General features: G+C 50.7%; 1 protein-coding gene across 1 annotated transcript in view; it reads left to right on the plus strand.

Annotated features, from left to right (window-relative positions):
- The first annotated feature begins 9863 nt into the window (after nucleotides 1-9863).
- Nucleotides 9864-20217, plus strand: part of SZRD1 (SUZ RNA binding domain containing 1) — a 60838-nt gene continuing 50484 nt past the window's right edge. Inside the window, exon 1 of the mRNA XM_086921917.1 lies at nucleotides 9864-10010. Within this exon, the coding sequence (XP_086778043.1) occupies nucleotides 9960-10010 (51 nt within the window). The 5' untranslated portion in view covers nucleotides 9864-9959. The remainder of the gene's footprint in view (nucleotides 10011-20217) is intronic.

Consider the following 20217-nt stretch of genomic DNA (forward strand, 5'->3'; position numbering starts at 1 on the left):
CCCTGATTATGAACGATTCAAGCTCAGACAAGCCCATTAGACAGAATTGGAGTCCATGGACACGTTTCATGCGGGTCTCAGAGAGCTGGCCAGCACATGCACCGAAGACAATCAAGATGATCAGGCCAAAGAAGTAAGAGCACAAGCCATCCAAGGGTACAGCAATAAGACCTTGCGGACCCTCATCCTTCGACAGCCTCGCATCTCGTTGGAAGACATATTGATCCTGGCCCGCTCGCGTGAGCTATCAGATGTCAGAGCAACTGCCATGGAAGCCGCGGTCAACCAACCGGCGGAACAGGCAGCTACAGTCAAGATGGAGCGAGCAGATGCCATTTCCACGTCAACTTGTGGTGGGCGAGGGAGATGGCCCACTAGAAACACACGGCGGCCGCAGTGCGGATACTGTGGGAAGGAGGAGCACCCCCAAGAAGAATGCCCAGCAAGGGGCAAAACCTGCACAAAGTGTGGCATTCCCAATCACTTTGCGAGCGTATGCAGAGGAGGCATGCAGAGCAAAAGTCATCCAGGACGGTGACCACCATCAAGGGCAGTGAGACACCTCACCCCGGAAGAACCCCCCCCCCCCACCTCAAGGACAGCAGGAGCCGCAGCGCACCGCAAACAGTGTTTGGAGGACTCATCCACAGACGAGGAGGAAGAGTGCTACCTCATTTCCTTTGCGAGCGACCTAAAACCAAAACATCGACCACAACCAAAATGTGCCATTGAGATCGCTGGTTCACCCTCACAGCTCTTATCAATACAGGAGCAATATTGAATGTCATGGGGTGTCAACATTACGAAAAGTTAAATCCAAGAGCAATACTCACCCTGTCAAAATTTAGAATTCTCACGTACGGAAGCCAGACAACTCTTCCCTTGAAAGGAAAAATGTCCGTCCAAGTCAAGTCAGCATGCCAAAAAGTCATGACTACATTCCATGTGGTCGACAGGGAAGCTGATATACTAGTCGGGAGTCACACCGCTGAAGATCTGAGCCTGGTTGCATTTGAAAATGCAGTAAAGCTGCTCCAAACAGACGACATCCTAGAACTGTTCCCACTGCTAATTAAGGGTCTAGGAAGCATGAAGAGGCCACCAGTGAAGCTGCATATAGACACGGCAGTACAACCTGTCGCCCTCCGACATCGACATATACTGTTTCACCTAAAACCATTGGTAGAACAAGAACTCCTGAAACTAGAACAACAGGGAATGATAGAGAAAGTGACAGGGCCATCTCCCTGGATGTCTCCTATGGTCATCGCCAAAAAACCAAAGCAACCAGGGAAGATCTGGATCTGCATTGATATGAAGATGCCCAACCAGGCAATAAAGAGAGAGAGACATCTAACACCAACATTTGACGACATTCTTGCCGACCTTAATGGTTCCCAATGGTTTCCGAAACTAGATCTAAACGCTGGTTATCACCAGTTGAAACTAGCCGAAGAAAGCAGGTAGATCACTCCGTTTTCGACGCACTTAGGGCTTCGACGGTACAAGCGGCTAAACTTTGGAATATCCTCCGCAGCCAAAATATTCCAGAATGCGGTAAGAGAGATTCTGTTGGGGCTTCAAGGTGTCATCAATGTCAGTGATGATATTCTCATACACTCAGCAACCATCGGAGATCATCACCGTCGGCTCAGAGCCACCCTCCAACGCCTCGCAGAGCATGGGGCGGCCCTTCACAAGGAAAAATGCCAATTCTTAAAGAAAACAATTGATTTCTTTGGCTATGTGTTCAGTCAGGTTGGGGTCAAGGTGGACCTCAGGAAATCCCAAGCGATCCAACTCGCTCCCGCACCTACCAATGCCTCGGAATTTAGGAGTTTTCTGGGCATGGCAACATATTGCGAAAGATTTATTATGAAACTTGCCACCATTGCAGAGCCACTGCGAAACCTGACCAAGAAGGAAACCACCTGGCGGTGGACTAAGGAGGAAGAAGGAGCATTTGGTAAAGTGAAGTCAGCCCTACTGGAGAGCACGACCATGGCCTACTTCAACACGACTCGACCAACAGAACTGATAGTAGACGCCAGTCCAGTGGGTCTAGGGGCCCTGCTCACCCAAGAAACTGAACCAGGGACATGGGTCCCGCTGGCCTTTGTGAGCAAAGCACTGACGGCAACCGAAACTCGCTACTCACAGATACAACGAGAGGCTCTAGCCATCAAGTGGGCATGTAATCACTTCCATCTGTACGTCATTGGACATCCGTTCAAAGTAGTAACAGACCATCAGCCCCTCCTCCCGCTATTCAAGGGGACCGCACCTCACCCACCACCCAGAATCGAGCGGTGGGCGATCCAACTTCGGCATTATCTGATTGAACTGGTGTACAGTCCGGGTGCGAAGAACCCTGCTGACTTCCTGTCGCGTCATGCGGCACATCCTGCAGAATGGGACTTTGACCAAGAGATGAAGACAAAAGACTTTGTCAACATGGTCTCCCAGTGGTCATGCCCACGAGCTCTCTTCATAGAAGAAATCAAGACCCACTTGGACACAGATGTGATTCTCAAGCGAGTGACTGACGCTCTATGGAAAGAATCCTGGGAAGGGTTTCGCTGCGACGTCCAAGGATGGGGTGAACTCGACAGGACCCAACTGGGAAAATTCTGGAAGGTCCGAGATGAACTCAGCGCTGCTGAGAATGGAGAAATACTGAGAGGCTCGTGCATCGTCATTCCACAAAGTCTCCAGGAGTGGGCAACCGTTCTAGCACATAAAGGCCATCAGGGCACAGGAAGAATGAAGTCCAGAATGAGAGAGAAAGTGTGGTTCCCTGGCTTAGAAGGAGCAGTGGATGCCGTTGTGTGCAACTGTAGAGCCTGTCAGCTCACCGGCAACCCAGAAGCTCCAGCTCCAGTGATAACCGAGGACCTGCTCCCTCACCCTGGTCATGGGTGAGCCTCGATTTCGGGAGCTTCCCGGACGGGGGAGTAACGGCTGTTCTGATTGACAGCTACACAAAGTAACCAATCGTAGAGGTCCTACCATCAACTGCGTTTATCCATTTACAGCCAGTCCTGGAAAAGTCATTTGCGCTGTTTGGCTTGCCACACGTCGTCAAAACAGACAACGGTCCCCCATTCCAGGGCAGTGATTTCAGGGACTTCCTGACACGGCTGTGGGTCAAACATCACTGCATCAATCCTCAGTGGCCACAAGCCAATGATGAAGCAGAATGATTTATGCGGACTGTGAACAAAGTTCTACGCATAGCGGTGGCTGAGCAGACAGACCCGTAGACCACTCTAGAGTAATTCCTGAGAGAATACCGCAGTACCCCTCACTGCACAACGCAGAAGTCTCCATGGTCACTAATGCTGACATGGCCCGACGTGACACTCTTCCCATGGCCAACAATTGGAGGAAAGAACCATATAACCCAACAAACACCCAGGCGAGGAGGCGGTTGACCAATGAAAAAGCGTGTCAACGACGGAGGGCACGAGCCCGAGTGCTGATGCCGGGATGCTCCGTATTAATACGAAATCGTCGGAGCAGAGGGAAGTTCTGCACTCCGTACGAGCCAGGGCTGTGGACTGTGAGATCAGACTGAGGAACAGCTGTCACTGCTGAGCGAGAAGGAGAAGTAATCACACAAAATATCTCATGGTTCAAGAGGGTCCATGCTGTGGATGGTGGGGCGCATGAGTCAGAGCAATCATGGAGTGGAGGAGCCGTGACCAAAGCGATGGAACCCAGCTCTGCTGATGACTTAGCTCAGAGTCCTGCAGAGTCAACGTCATCCACGGATCTCAACCCAAGAACCCCGGCTGGCAACAGGGAACCAGTCAGTCCTGAAAGGAATGAAAAATTTCCTAGCTAACGTAACGGAAAGTTTCAATTCTATTAAGGACAAGGAGGCGAGGATTATGCAGTCCTTTCTTCTCTTTTTTTAAAATAGCACATTCAAAGTAGACCAATTAGAAAACTTTTCAAGAACTACAACTCCCATGAGCACATGGGCCACAGTGTCCATAACAACTGCCATCCAATCACGAGGGCGTCTGCTGTATAATTGGTCCTGACGTCCCTTCCTCTTCCTCTTCTTCTCTGTGAGGAATGGTACCGAGGACGTTCATCAATCCTTCTGGTCTTGTCCTAAATCAGCACAAGACAAACCGTTATCCTGATCTTTTTCCGTGCACGGAAGCATGGAAATACAAGACATAGCATTGCAATGCAAGGTAAAACATGAGTACAGATATCATGGAGCCATTGAGAACATTGTACGTGTGTGAAGAGCCAATAAGAACATTAGAGGGCCTGGTTATAAACCCAGCATAATAATACAAGTAACGCAAACAAAGCAAACAAAGCATATCAGCATAGACCTATTCAAACCTCCAACGTAAAGTACTTACTGGATTTACGAAGACTCCGGGAGGGAGAGACCAGCAAGTCTCGGGGGGATAATCCTCGCCTCCTTGTCCTTAATAGAATTGAAACTTTCCGTTACGTTAGCTAGGAAATTTTTCATTCTATGTCAGGAGGGAGGCGAGGATTATGCAGGTTTAAAGCCTTTTGACCACCAATTCTGCGGCTCCATAAATGGGTTTGAAATAAAATTTCTTGAACGTAGATTCGGAAGACCAGTCTGCTGCGGCCATAATATCCTCCAGCCTGCCGCCGACCTGAATGGCCTTAGAAGCCATTGCTCCTCTAGTGGAATGAGCTCTGAATCTGGTCACATCCACCCCTGCCTCGGTCATGATCCAGCGGACCCACCTGGCGATGGATGGAGAGGAAACCGCCTTAAAAGGTTTCTGCAATGCAATGAGGAGTTGACGTTCCCCCGGAGGACGATACTGCGACGTCAAGTCCTCATATGCCTTGAGACACCTCACTACGCAAAGATTGGGTTGATCTGGAAACCTCGGGTACGTTACCGACCTGATATTAGTCTTGGTTCTCCTAGCCACCGTAAAGGTGACGCCATCCGGGGTGTATGCCCGAGCTGAAATGTCCAAGGCTCTCACATCCGAGACGCGTTTGCACGATACCAGACATAGCAAAATCGCCAACTTGGGGGACAACTGTTTTCTTGAGAGATATTGATTATCCCCCCAGGAGCAAAGTAAACGCAGAACAATATTGACGTCCCAGAGGAAATCGTATCTGGGTTCCGGGGGTTTAGACAACCTAGCACCCTTCATCAGTTTGCAAATCCAAGGGTGCTCCCCCGCGGGCTTTCCGTCGATGTGGGCATGTCCCGCTGAAATGGCGGATCTGAAAGAATTGATAGACCGGTAGGCCAGTCCCGATTGAGCCAATTCATCCAAAAAATTCAACATGTGGCTAACGTCTGCCCCCACGGGATCGGCGTGTCTTCCCAGACACCAACGACGCCACCGCTGCCAAGCCGAGCGGTACCTCTTGACAGTTCCAGGGGCCCAGGCTCTACAAATGAGTTCCTCAGCGTCCGCCGAAAGGCGTCCGTCTGGCCAACGTCCCCTGAAATCCTCCATGCCATGAGTTGCAAGGTCCCCTGAATCACCAGAGGGTGAGATTCTCCCAGGGGCCCCGAGAGCAACGAAGGGAACAAGGGTAGTTAAATCAGACAATCCCATGACAGATTCAACAGAGAGGGGAACCACGCCTGAGCCCTCCAAAAGGGGGTCACTAGAATTATGGAGGCTCGTTGCCGGTGACCTTGTGCCGCTACTCACGGAATCATGATAAAGGGAGGAAACGCATACGCTTGCTCCTGTGCCCAGTCCTGCAGGAATGCGTCGACTGCCGACGCCTCCGGGTGCGGTCTCCAGCTCACGAACCTCGGGAGTTGTCGGTTGAGTCGAGACGCAAATAGATCCATCGAGCACGGGCCCCACCTGGCCATTAAAGTCTGGAAGACTGATCGCTCCAGACGCCAGTCGCTGAAGTCTTGGAAATGTCTGGATTGCCAATCCGCAATCGAGTTCTGTTTGCCCGGAAGATACTCCGCTGACACAGATATCTGTCTCTCGAGGCAGTAGTGCCAGAAGTCCTTCGCCAGGTCTGCCAATGCCCGAGAATGAGGGCCGCCCAGGCGATTGATGTATTGCACCGCCAACACATTGTCCATGCGCAGCAGAATGCAACATGACACCTGATTCTGGGTCAGGGATTTTACTGCAAAAGAACCCGCTAGGAGTTCCAGACAGTTGATGTGAAGTCGAAGTTCCTCCTCCGACCACCGTCCCCCCATCGTTATGTCGCCACAGCGCGCTCCCCAGCCCGACCTGCTGGCATCCGACTCGATAATGAGGTCCGGGCTGGATCCAAAGATCGCTCTCCTATTCCAAGCACTCATGTGCTCTATCCACCAGCGCAACTCCGTTCTTGTCTCCTCCGTGAGGGAGATGAGTTCGGAGTACGTGAGCCCCTTCCTGAGGTGCTGCACCTTCAGTCGCTGCAGGGCCCTGTAGTGTAAGGGGCCCGGGAAGATCGCCTGAATCGAGGATGAGAGGAGGCCCACAAGGCGAGCCAGCTGCCGAAGGGATATCCTGTCCTTGCGGAGGACATGGGAAAGCTCCTTTTGGATTTTGGTTACCTTCTGTGGGGGAAGACTGAGGGAGGCCGTCTCCGAATCGATCAGGAATCCCAGAAACCTAATCTGAGTCGATGATTGGAGTTCGGATTTCTGGGCGTTGATCACAAAGCCCAGATCCTGAAGTAGCGCAATAGTCATGTTCAAGTCCAGAAGGAGCCGTGTCGGAGACTGATTCAAAATCAGTATATCGTCCATATATATGATCAACCGAATGCCTCTCTCGCGCAGGGTCTCCACCACCGGCCGAAGGAGTTTCGTAAAGCACCATGGGGCCGATGAAAGGCTGAATGGGAGAGCTTGAAACTCGAAGACTGTTTAGTTCCAAAGAAATTGGAGGAACCTTCGATGCGGCGGGAAAATCGGTACCGTGAGGTAGGCGTCCTTCAAGTCTAGACGCACCATCCAGTCTCCCTGGAGGAGAAGATCGCGGAGAAGATGGATTCCCTCCATCTTGAAGTGGCGGTACACCAACCACTCGTTGAATTTCCGCAGATTTATTACCGGGCAAAAACCTTTGTCCTTTTTCTGGACTAAAAGATGTTGCTTAAGAACCCCGCGGGGTGTAGATATGACATGCCGATCGCTCCCTTCTTGAGGAGATCGGACACCTCGCCGTCTATCAGAACCCTGTCTTCCGAAGAAAACACAAGGGGGCGAGGGAGAACCTTCTGAATGGGAGTACCGTAGAACTCTATCCGGAAACCCCTTACTGTCTGAAGAACCCAAGGGTCTGAGGTGATCTTGCACCAATTGTGAAAGTGATACTGCAGTCTCCCCCCCAGAATGGACGGGGAAAAAAGGGTAACACTCACCGGAAGGGCCTCCAGGTTCGTTGGCTCCGCCGCAGAAGCCTCTGCCGCGCCCTTTCCCGGCGCCTCTGTTGGGATAGAAAGATCCCTGTCGGCCATCATTCCAACCGTTGTTTCGACGCTGTTGGTTTTTGTTGTTGGGACCTTGCTGAAATTGGCGGCCGGAGGAGCGACCCCTGCCTCTTCTGGCCCCGGCAAAAACCCGTCCGGTAAAAATCTTTTTAATGGACGTTTGAGCCTTATCTAAGGCTGAAAAGGTGGTGACGAACTTGTTCAATTCCTTGATAAAGGGTTCGCCAAATAACTTGCCCTGTGCGATAGGCCCTGCTTCTGAAGTTGCCAGGTCCCCAAGTTTGGGGTCTATTTTAATGAGGAGAGATCTCCTTCGTTCCGCCGCTAATGCGCAGTTCGCATTCCCTAAGAAGCATAGAGCTCGCTGGGCCCAACCTGCCACGACCTCCGTGGACATTGCGGTCCCCGACTCCTTGGCCCTCTCGGCCAACTGAATGATCGGAGTCACGGGCCCTACAGCGTTCAGGAGTTTATCCTGGCAGCTGCGCCAGGAGCGGTCTATCCCTTTCTTTGGGTCTTTCATAAATTTTGCGAAAAATGCGCAAAGCTTATCATCAATATCAGGGGTGACTGCCACCCTGCCCTCTAGTTTCGGACGAGAGCATTCACCTCGCATGCGGGTCCTAACTTCCTTCTTGAGGGGTTGGCGCACTTTACTAGCAACATATTTAGCCACCTTAGGGTCAGGAATCCATTCCGACGACCTTGGGTGATATATCCTCGTCGGGTCGAACATGTCAGAGAATTTATCCTCACCCTCCTGGGTTTCCGAGGAGTGAGACGCCGGGCGCCAAGGCCGGCCTGTGTACTCATCCTCGTCCTCTGAGGAGGCCTCGTCATCTGAAACACCCTCTCCCTCCACTGGGAAACCATCCTCCTGGTCCGTCTCCGGGGCGACCTCGTCGCCATCCTCTCCGGGGTAAAACCCCTCCCAGCAGGGTACGTGTTTCAACGTCCGCGCACTTTTGCGGAAGGAGTCCCTCAGGCGATCGAACTCCTCCAAGTGCCCCGCGTGACGTTTCATTGAGGCTTTGCCACCCCCTTGTCCGCCCTTGGGGCCGCGGTCGACAGGTGCTGAACCCCCAAACACCCCGGGGATGCTCTGGGCTAGGGCGTCCACTCGCTCCCTCAGCGGCGCTAGGACCGAGTCCAGCGCCTGCGAAAGCGCGCGACCAACCACTGGCGGTAAGGGCTGAGAGATGCAAAGCTCTTCTGCCTCCTGAATGGAGGGATTTGATTGATCAGATTGCATTACTAGAGGGTGCGAGCACGTTACACCTCCAACAATTTTCAATGAGGTAGCCCCCTCGCCGGTGCTCAGGCCGCAATCAGTAGAGTCAGGTGCTGTACCCTGTAGTGGCCACAAGGTGGCGCTGTGCGCAAGCGCGCGATAGACAGCACCGAAGCCGGTGTCAGGCGAGGGTTGGTGAGGTCGGAGAACACTCCTGCCTCAATGCGCCCAGCGTCTAACGAGAGCCGCAATCGCAGCCCTTTGTGAGAGGCGGGCGCCTGACACAGCTGAGAAGCGTCAAAGCGCGCTCACACGGTCCGCGAAGACACGGCAGAGACGGCGCAAGCAACGCCTGTCGCTCGTCGAACTGCCGTCGAAAACGCTAACAAGCGTCAAATAACACGGCGTCAGAGACGCGACAACCACAGAAGCAGAATACCGCACAGGTCAAATACCAAATATATCACAAACAGTACGTCAGAAAGAATATGGAAAGTGACTTATCTGACGAGCAGAGAAGAAAGAGGAAGGGACGTCAGGACCAATTATACAGCGGACGCCCTCGTGATTGGATGGCGGTTGTTATGGACACTGGCCCATGTGCTCATGGGAGTTGTAGTTCTTGAAAAGTTTTCTAATTGGTCTACTTTGAATGTGCTATTTTAATAAAGAGAAAAAAGGACTGCATAATCCTCGCCTCCGTCCTGACATAGAATCAAGATGGTCGTCAACATCGATACAATCTCAGACCAAATCCTAGACCCAATCGAAGACTTGCTGATTTTGCATGCTGCCCCCAGGACACTTCCATTTACAGTCATAGAACCAGGAAGTCCTGGGAAGTACAATGTTTCTCTTTTCTTTATTGCTTGCTTATCTGGGTGCAATGTTAATAAAGGGCAAGGTGGAAACCATAATATGAGCCTTCGTTTCTTTCCCCAAAATTGTATATCCATCTTTTTAAAGAAAATGACACACTCTTGTTCTAATATGGCCGCCTTCGTAGCCCCTCAGTGGTTACTGAGCTGAAACAGTCAACCGGTGTAATGTCCTTCTTTTACTTCTATTTCGAAAGCTGTCGAGTTATGGGTCTAATTTTACGCTAGCCAGTTGACATTCTACGCGAATTGACGGGTCTCTATGGTAGTCTGGAGGCGCGTGCTCTTGGTATCGCTTTCGACACTCGTCAATGCGCAGGCTCGGTTGTCTCTTCTCTATTGTACGCAAGCGCAGTACTTGGCTGTTTTCCATTGCGCAGGCGCCCCGCCCTCTCTATGGTTGCGGGGAAAGGAAGATGGAAGATGAGGAGGTCGCAGAGAGCTGGGAAGAAGCGGCTGACAGCGGGGTAAGGAGAGACGGGCGTCAAAGGGAAAGGATAGCCTGGACGAAGAACGCTTCGTAACTGAACCTGGGCGCTTAAGCGGAAGGGACACTGCCTGTCATTGGTTGGGCGCCTGTCTCTCTGGCTATCTTATAGAGAGGTGTGTGTGACGGTGTGGCTTGCTGACAAAACTATGGAGAGTCTGTTAAAGTTAGTAACCGTGGATTTGGCTCCTAAGGGAGGTGTTTGGGATTCTTTAGCGCAAAGGTGCTTGAGAGAGACGGGATCGACACTCGTGGTAAGGGTGCACTAGACTTGGTACTTAGCCTATCGGGTACTGTTTTTTTGGAGGGCGTACGGGGCGGGGTTGTAAGGTATGTCCACCAATGAGTGGCCCAGTTTACTTCATGGGTATTTGAAGGTGCATGTGAAAGGGGATGAACAGTTCAACTACGTGTATTTGTGTTGTCATAAATGTCAACTTTTCTGTTTGTTAACCTTTCGACTTTAAATATGTTTGCAGCTGTTTTTCTCCCTCTACGACCAGTATGTTAATACAACTTTGTGGATACGTAATACTATCCATCGTATTGCTTTTTAATCTCCTTCTTCATTGTTACTAACTGTTGCCGTAACTTGTAGGTTTCGTGGCTGTTAGACTTCTTACATAAAAAAAGGAATGTGCCCAGGTAGTCTAGGATGAAGAAAAGCATACGTTTGCTCTGGCTGGCGAGTGTCTCTCTAGAAAAGATGGTGTGATTGTCTGTTAAAGTTGTTGTGTTCCAAGGTGGCTCGAAGTTTGTTGGTCATTGTGGCTGTTAACAGCCGTGAACTTATTGTCTGCGATAAAGGCGAGACAGTTCCTGTGATTTGTAACGAGAACTTGTTCTGTCATCTAAGAGGGTATAGCTTTTGGTTTGTCTTTTTTGGAGAGTGCTGGCTTTGTATCTTTGATGGTGGGGGGGGGGGGGGACCGCTATGCTTTGTTGTAGTGAGATTGTTATACCTTGGGTGTGGGGTATATTTGAATGCCTGGTGGTTGGGGGAGCGATGTGATGACGGGGGTGGGTGTTTTGACATATCTGTTATTGGCTTAACGTGTCCCTCCTTTTGGTAAATTCGTCTAAGCGTTTCTTTATGTTGATGTGCATGCGTGGGCTTGGTGTCTGTTGGTGAGTGTGGGAGCTTGGCGTGTCTGGTGTTGTTGGGTGTTGGGGCTTGGAGTATCTGGATCCTTTCAGCCTGATTCAAGAAGCAAAATTGCGAGCGCAATAGCTGCGAAAATGCTATTGCGAGCGCAATTGACAAAATCGGTATTCTAGAAGAAAAAAGCAAAATCGCAAACACAGAATTGCGAAATCGCTAAAACATTCGCAGAATCCCGGCAGTAGACCATTAGCGAATTGGAATTTGCGAGAAACCACGGATTCTGCGAATAAAATTGCAAAATCGCAATACAATCGCTATAGCTTTTCATGAAAAATTGCAAATAGCGAAAAACCCCAAAATCGCTGTTTGCGAGGCGCAATTTAAGGACAACCCAAAGCAGGTGGTAACCATCAAAGCCATTGGAAAAAAAGTTTTGAAAATCCGTTGCCCAATCAGTAACAGGTGCCGGCCTGACCAAACACACATAAGGAGATGCAGCATCAGCATAAGGAGTCTCACAATGCCAGGACTCTACATGGTGGTCAGGCGGCGAAGGCTACATCGAGCAGCACGGAGGAGGCGCAGAATCCAGGAGAGGATATTCGCCCAGCGTGTCACCCTGCTGGGCCAAACCAGAGAGCAAATATACGCAAAGGACCGCCTGAATGGGCCAATGATCATCAAGCTAATTCAGGACCTTGACCCCCTGATGCAGCACCCAACAAGGCGGACCAATGCCGTGCCCACACATGTCCAGGTATTGTGTAGCCTGACCCTTCTGGCCTCCGGGAGCTTCCAGGGGATAGTTGCGGCTGCTGGGGGGATATCCCAGCCCACCATTTCCCGCTGCCTAAGGAGTTTCCTAGACGCAATGCTGACCCAGCTACACCACCACATCAAATTTCCCACCAGCCAACAGGATTTGGATGAGACCAAGCATCAATTCTACAATGTTGCGCATTTCCCACATGTGATGGGATGCATTGACTGTACCCACATCTGCCCACCAGCTGCAACGGAGTACATGTACCGCAATCGCAAGTCCTACCACTCCCTCAACATCCAGATGGTGTGCAATGCTAAGACATACATCACGGACATAGTGGCACAGTACCCGGGGAGTACACATGACTGCTTCATATTCCGGCACTGCAGCCTCCACACACGACTGGCCAGGGGAGACTTTGGTGAAGGACACCTACTTGGTAAGTACACTTGGCCCACAATGTAACACTGCGATGAAGTAGCTGCGCTGCACAGGCACTCACCCTCTGCTCCTCTCATTCAGGTGACAGTGGCTACGCCCTCCGTGAATACCCCCTCACCCCTTACCTCAACCCTGCTACACCACAGCAACGGCGCTACAATGTTGCACACATACGCACAAGGAATTGCATTGAGAGGACATTTGGGCTACTGAAGAGCGGATTCCGCATACTGCACAAGACTGGTTGTGCCATGTACTACAGTCCTGATGTGTGCTGCCGCATTGTGGCTGTGTGTGCAATACTACACAACATTGCTACCAAGCGCCGGATACCTGTAGAGATCTCTGGCAGTGAGTCGGAAGGGGACGACCGGCCACCTGCACATGTGCGTCATGCATGCGGGGAGAACCCAGCTGAAGGACACAGACGCCGCAACCACATCACAATGAACAGTTTCTAGTGCACCCACCCCCCTCACCCAACAAATCACAATTGCATGCCAATGGAAATAATGACAGGAGGCCGATGTACGATGCTAGAATAAATATTATTGTTAAAGGCACAATAATAATGTAATTTTGCTATTCTTTACATGCAAGCAGTATTGCGCCAGACTGCTCCAGACAATACACAGGACATGCTTCTATCATCAGCATGTCCCTGCCAATGTACAGTTAAGTCAAGTGCGCCTCCGGCGCGCAGCACCCAAACGCCTCTCTGGCTCTTCCTCTGGGACGGCACGTGACCCTGCAGTGGGCCTGGTGCTGCGGCGTAGCACGCCAACCTGTGAGGCAGACAGGCTGCTGACACTGGAGGTGCCCTCACTGGTGTCGTCCCCACCAACATTGGCTGGCCCAGTAGGATGTAGTGCCAGTACGGCACTGGTGACCTGCTCCAAGACTCGCGCCACATCCTCGCAGCATTGCACCATCTGCTGCTGCATAGCCAGGGACCGACGTGAGAGCTGGGAGGTGGCATGACATAGTTTGAGCGCGTGTAGGCTGGCTGGCTGTCTGTCCACGCTTTAAGCTGAGCAGAATGGGTGGCCGCTCCTTTAGGGTGCTAGCGGCAGGTTTGTGGAATTCGCTCCCGGTACACATCCGAGCTCTTGAAGATTTGCTCGCCTTCAGGCAGGCGATTAAAACTTTCCTGTTTCCGTTATCTGGTTAATTTCTTTTCTTTTATTGTGTGTTATGTTATAGTGTCTGTCAAAGCGCCAGGACGCCCCTTTGCTGGGGCAGCTGCGCGCTATAAAAATATAAATAACATAACATAACATAGCCGCGCCAGTAGCTGGCGGTGGCGGCGGCGGGCGGTGTTGCGCTGCGATATGAGGGCCGCAGTGTTAGCCTCCATGGCAGTTGTCATGCGCTCTATCCTGTCGGACACATTTGCAACATTGCGGCCAATGTTGTGGAGCTGGAGTTGGATAGCCCCTTGCCGTCGTGCCTGCAACTGATGGATGCGCAGCATCCGGCGCTCTATGCTGAGCCCTGGCACGCGCACAGCCATCCCCCTCCTGCCGTTGCGTGCTGTGCTCTGCTGGCGATCCCTGCCATGCCGGGTGTGCTGGCTGGCCACAGTGGGTGTGCGCACTGTCACCGCACTAGCAGCACCAGATGTAGAGGTTCCCGCTGGTGGTGGTGTAGCGGTTGTCAATGGTGCAGCGCCTGATGGTGCTGGCCCAGATGGTGCTGCTCTGGCTGCGATGATAGGTGCGGCGCCTGATGGTGCTGGCGCAGATGGTGCTGCTCTGGCTGCGGGGATAGGTGCAGCGCCTGATGGTGCTGGCGCAGATGGTGCTTTTCTGGCTGCGGGGATAGGTGCAGCACCTGATGGTGCTGGCGCAGATGGTGCTGCTCTGGCTGCAGGGATAGGTGCAGCACCTGATGGTGCAGGATGTGTGGCTGTTGGCACCTCCTCTGCATCCTCTGGTGCCTCGTCTATGAGCAGCCTGTCGCTGTCGCTGCTGTTGTTGTCAGCGCCACCTGTGAGGGGAAGTGGACGTAGATTAATTGCATGTATCTGTCACACGTGCAGTTGCTACATGCATGCTGGCTGACATTCCCTGACTGGCTGTGGCATTGCGTACTTTAGGTCATGTCTGGCTGCATTGGGGTTTTTGTACATTGTGGCCAGACTACATGTCCCACAATGCTTTTGGGCATGACCTATTCTGCATGGATGGGATGATTATGGGAGGCTATAGGGTCATGGCCATTGTTAGGGGACAGGGTCGCGGTCGCATGCCACTTACCTTGGCTGTCTTGGGTGGGTCGGGATGAGTCCAGATTGATGACCCCTATGCACGCCTCTCGCTCAAGTGTGTCTTCCACGCGGTCCTCCAAGGGGGTGTTGGGAGGGACTGTTGGATCTCCACCTCCAGTAGCCAGGGTCTCGCCCAGCCTCTCTGCCACCCTCTCCTTGGCACGACCTTGGAGGTCGTACCACCTCTTTTTCAGCTCCTCGAGTGACCTGTGTGTCACGCCCACAGCGTTGACTTTTGCGGCAATTCCCCAGCCAGAATCGGCGTTTCTCCGTCTCAGGCACCCTCCTGGAGTCCTTTCCAAATAGTTTTGGGTGGTTGTCAACCACTCCGTCTATCAGGTGCTCCAACTCCTGCTCAGAAAATTTGAGCTTCTGCTTGCGCCCGGTGTCACTGGGCCCTGGTGCTGCATCCTCTGCCATTGCTGCAGTCACAAAGGTGAAGGATTAGGAAGTTTGGAGGTGTCCTGGAAGGAGCTCTGTGAGATGCAGCCTCGAGATCAGCCTCACTGTTCTGAATGGGGGTGGGAACTGCCTGCTTCCTGGTTGTGATGTCATCACTGCGCTCGAAATGCGACTTCCCGTTTTTGCGATCTCACTAATTGCGAGATCGCATTTAGCAATCTCGCAAATTGCGACATCGCAATTCCTACACGGATTTTGACGGAAATAGCGCTTTTTCTGCGATTTTCAATAATCGCTAACGCTTTTTGCGGCCGCGTGCAAATCGCTTTATTTCCTCGCAGATTTTGATGAATGCTGGTCTGCGAATTCTAAATTGCGATTCGCTGTCAATCGCAATTTAAAATTCGCAGAATTCGGTTTTCATGAATCAGGCTGTTTGTCTCTATGGTGTTGATTGGGTTGCTTGGATAATCTTTTTGTGTCGGCTTAGTTTGGTGCTTGTATCTGTGTGGTTCAAACGGTAGTTGTCTACTTGTGTGGCAAAATGAACACGTGGGTGGGTAGGGGGCATTATTGTACAACTTGTTTTTCTTAGCGGGGGTTGGCAGGTAGCGCTTCTATGAGGTGGATTGGGCCCAACCTTTCCGAAGTGGAGGAAGGTTGTTCTATGAAGTGAATATTACCCGGTCTTATAACGTGGACACTTAAAGTGTTTGTGAGGCAGGACGGTGCCTCTATGGGAAGGGAGTTTTTAAGGTGGCAGCCTTACTATTCTGGAAAGGACTTAGATTGGGGATTTTGCTTCTCTGGGTTCAGGTTATGAGTATCTTGGATTGTCTTTTAAACGTAGGTAGGGAATCTGTGTATCTGAGAGCTTGGCTTGCTGGATGGTGGTGCCTGGTATTTCTGGGGATGTGGGTTGCGACCAACCCGAGTGATGCAAAGTTTTTTAGGTCGAGCGTAGCGATGGACCTCAAGTATACTTTAGTATACCTATATGCTTGCATATGTGGACACAAGACTGGGGCGCGCATTTTCCATCTCGGATTTGGCCTCGTGAGCGCGCGTTTGCTGCTGGCATGAGCTGTGAGCGTGTACGGCGGCGTCAGTAGCGTCTGTTCTCGCGCTCTTGCTTTCACTTTTGCGACGCCACATGAGCCTCTTGCAGGCACCTTCACTGCCGCCGACCTCTCCCCCACAGTGCTTGTTTAGGTATCGCAGAGGGATGTATTGTTTTACTGTCTTGCCTGCCAAGTGATACAGACCGGACACCCACAGATTGGGGTCTGTGTACGCGCTCGTGAACACACGCATGTGCACATCTCACTTTCGTTTTTGTAATGCGCACGCGCGCTCCGTTTCCATCCACTCAACTTCGAAAACCGCTCTGTAATTATGAAATATCAATTCAGAAAAGCTGCATGCGGTGGTTTGCTAAACTAAGGAATATAAAATGCATAAAGCAATTTAAGTACAAATGCAAAACAGCATTACCGACAGACGCACCCATGTCGTAGGGAGCACACAATTACGGTCCAATGTTCCTCGTACAGACTACCGCAACGTTAGTCCAATATAGATAAACTTTTATTTAACAGGGCTCCTTTTGGGGCTTGTAAGAATGCCTGGCCCTGAACCCACTGCTTCTCACACATGTGAATGCACTGCTGTGGCTGGGGTCCAGGTCCATGCAGAAAACACACACGCTTCACTGGCCCTCAAGGTGCGGTCCGTTCTGCCAGGAGTTTCACTCACCATTGCCGCCAGTCAGCCCGACGCCCTGTGCCCTCCAACGCCGAGGGCCAGTTCGCACGTCCAGCGCCTCCTTTCGGCTCAGCTGCTCGCTGTAGAGGCCCTGCCCCAAACCTTCCCCCTCGGTGCCGCGCCAGGGTCCACTGCTCTCTTCTCAGCAGGGCCTTCCCGACAGGCGGATTTGAAGCCTCAGGTGCTCCAGGGTGAAGCAGGTTCAGCCAACCGGCTGCAAGCACCTGCTAGAGAGCCGGGTTTGATGGACCGATGGTCCCTCCGTATCTACTGGAAGTTTTCAATCATGCTTCACAACCCGAATTCTGCCGCACACGACACTACATGCTTGTATTATTATTGTTGTCTTTAAACATTCACAAGTTCAACCCAAATTTCTATCACATGACAGGTGTCATTAAAACAAAAAAAGTTAGCGGTATCTCTCCCCCGGGCCCTCGCCCACAAGAAACACAGACAAAATGTCAAGCGTGACTCAAATGGCAGAGATCCCGAGAAAGTCACTCCCTCCGCCTCGGTTTCTTTATCTGTGAAACTTAGAAAAGCTTAGAAACAGGTTAAATGTTGTTATTAAGTGATATATAAATAACTGGAAGTTAACCTCTTCTGCAGTAGACAAACAGATAAGCGAGGGGCGTGATATTTCTAAATGTTACATTCCCAAGTTAAAGAACTTGGCACGAGTTTGCAGCACCCAACCTATACCTGTGGATAGCGAGGCACATAGTGCTGTGAGGGTCCCCACCGTACTTGAAAACAGTTACTGCAAAATGCCAAACCATAGCGCAGTGTGCGACGTAGCTGGAAACCATCCTGTCCAAATACCTTAGTAGGCCGACTACATGAGCCCTGTTTGAGTCAGCCAGAATTCTAGTTTCCTTTCCACTTAAAAAAAAAAAAAAATAGAAAAGAAGCCCTGCATGTTTAGAGGATGGGATGGGGCCCCTCTCTGCCAGCACTACTCGGAGTGTGACGGGGTGTCAGGGAGCAAAGCCCGCTGCCAGGCAGTGCCATCTGCAGCCGCACGAGATTGTCTCCGGCAAACAAACACATCTGCCTCTGCGTACCCCTCTGTGCTGCCCATCTGAAGCTGGTAAGCTAGGGGGCGGGACCCCCGGTATCAATGGGGGCCAGGGGGAGATGGCATGCTGGGAAATAAGGTAACGCAGCACAATGTCACATCCTGCTGTGCCGAGAAGCAGATTAAATTTCCCTTATTAGCTACCGTATTTTTAATGGCTGTCGGTGCCTAAGTAGGCAGACACTTGCAGTCTCACCCTCACCTCTGCCATCTTCTCTTGCAACAGCATGGCCTGCTAATAAGCAACCTACCCACAAGGTTACCACAAACAGATGGTGGTAAAGAGGGCTAGTAGCTATGCCCCCCCCCCCCCCCCCCGACGCCTCCAAAAGAATCATAGCCACAAAGTCCGTAAAAAGGCATGGTGAGCAGACCAGCTACTTAGGAAGCATGCGTGCATTCTGAAGTTCATTTGTTTGGTCAGAAGGACAGCAAATGAGTCCTAAAATTGATAACCTTCGACTAATAGGACTGACTAGGTGTCAGTAATGTGCCAAGAGGCAATTAGTTAGTTGGCAGCATGCGCTATAAAACCACTCAGTGCCACATAATTACACGCCACATAATTACACTGCACTCAATGCAACATACACTCCAAATACCACTCAGTGCCACATAATTACATGCCACATAATTACACTGCACTCAATAGAACATACATTCCAAATACCTCTCAGTGCCACAAAAATACACGCCACAGAATTACACTGCACTCAATGCAACATACACTCCAAATACCAACAGTGCCACATAATTACACGCCACATAATTACACTGCACTCAATGCAACATGCACTCGAAATACCACACAGTGCCACATAATTACATGCCACATAATTACACTGCACTCAATGCAACATACACTCCAAATCCCACTCAGTGCCAAATAATTACACGCCACATAATTACACAGCACTGAATGCAACATACACTCCAAATACCACTCAGTGCCACATAATTACACGCCACATAATTACACTGCACTCAATGGAACATACACTCCAAATACCTCTCAGTGCCACATAAATACATGCCACATAATTACACTGCACTCAATGCAGCACACACTCCAAATACCAACAGTGCCGCATAATTACACACCACATAATTACACTGCACTCAATGCAACATACACTCGAAATACCACACAGTGCCACATAATTACACGCCACATAATTACACTGCACTCATTGCAACATACACTCCAAATCCCACTCAGTGCCACATAATTACATGCCACATAATTACACAGCACTCAATGCAACATAGACTCCAAATACCACTCAGTGCCACATAATTACACGCCACATAATTACACTGCACTCAATAGAACATACATTCCAAATACCTCTCAGTGCCACATAAATACACGCCACAGAATTACACTGCACCAGGGGTGTGGAAATTTGTCAAAAATCTACTTGGCCAATGGACAAACTTTTACAGAAATCTACTTGTCCTGGGAAGATATCTGCTTGCCCCACTTATTCCATAAGTCACTAAGGTGGGTCTGCACGGCGAGAACCTGCACTGTAATCAGTGCAACATACTGTGCAACATAATTTCAAGCACAAGTCTAATTATGCAGTGCATGGACATGCATCCTTAAATGCAACTGTTGTACAGTATGTGCGTGGATGTGTCAGTTTGCACTACACCCAATTATCAAACAGTATGCATGTGACAAAATTTCAATTGTAGAGACTGGTGTTCGCCATCCTAGGGCCAACTCATAGCTGTCCAGCTTTAAAAATACTCACATGTGAACATATGATAAACGTGTGGATGGAAATAACTGCACTTTTTGGCAGAGCTTATGAACGATTCATGGGGCAGCCAACATTGCGTGGCAGAGGTGCTGTGGTCCACTGAGGCAGAATCCACAAGTACAAATACACAAGAGGCAGTAATGGGCAGTTAAATCAATCTCACCATTTACATTCCTGGACAGGTGTGGTGTGATTATACTATTGCCCACTCACTGCTAGATCTCCACATTCTTCTCCCACACAAGGAGCATTTGCAGCACAGGCAGCAGTAACAGGGTTCTCTTGTGCACAGTAGTGCTATAGTAATGGCACCGGAAGAGTAAGCTCCCTAAACATGAGTAGGTGCAGCTCCGCAATAGATGTGCAAGTTTGTCTCACTTAGATTTGTGAAGTAGTCCCTTTTTTCTTTCAAATCCGAGTCTCTGCCACTGGTTTCTCTCCTTCCAATGTCCCCAATCCCCCACCTACCCACCCAGATGTGCCTGTTATCTTCTGGGAAAATCCTGTAATTCTGCTGCCGGATGCTGACATACGAGTATTGGGAGGCCTGCTGAAAGAGAAGGTTTTAACGTTGCAGCAACATGTGCAAT

Source organism: Lissotriton vulgaris, chromosome 5, assembly GCF_964263255.1.
Source record: "Lissotriton vulgaris chromosome 5, aLisVul1.2, whole genome shotgun sequence".
Taxonomy (NCBI): domain Eukaryota; kingdom Metazoa; phylum Chordata; class Amphibia; order Caudata; family Salamandridae; genus Lissotriton; species Lissotriton vulgaris.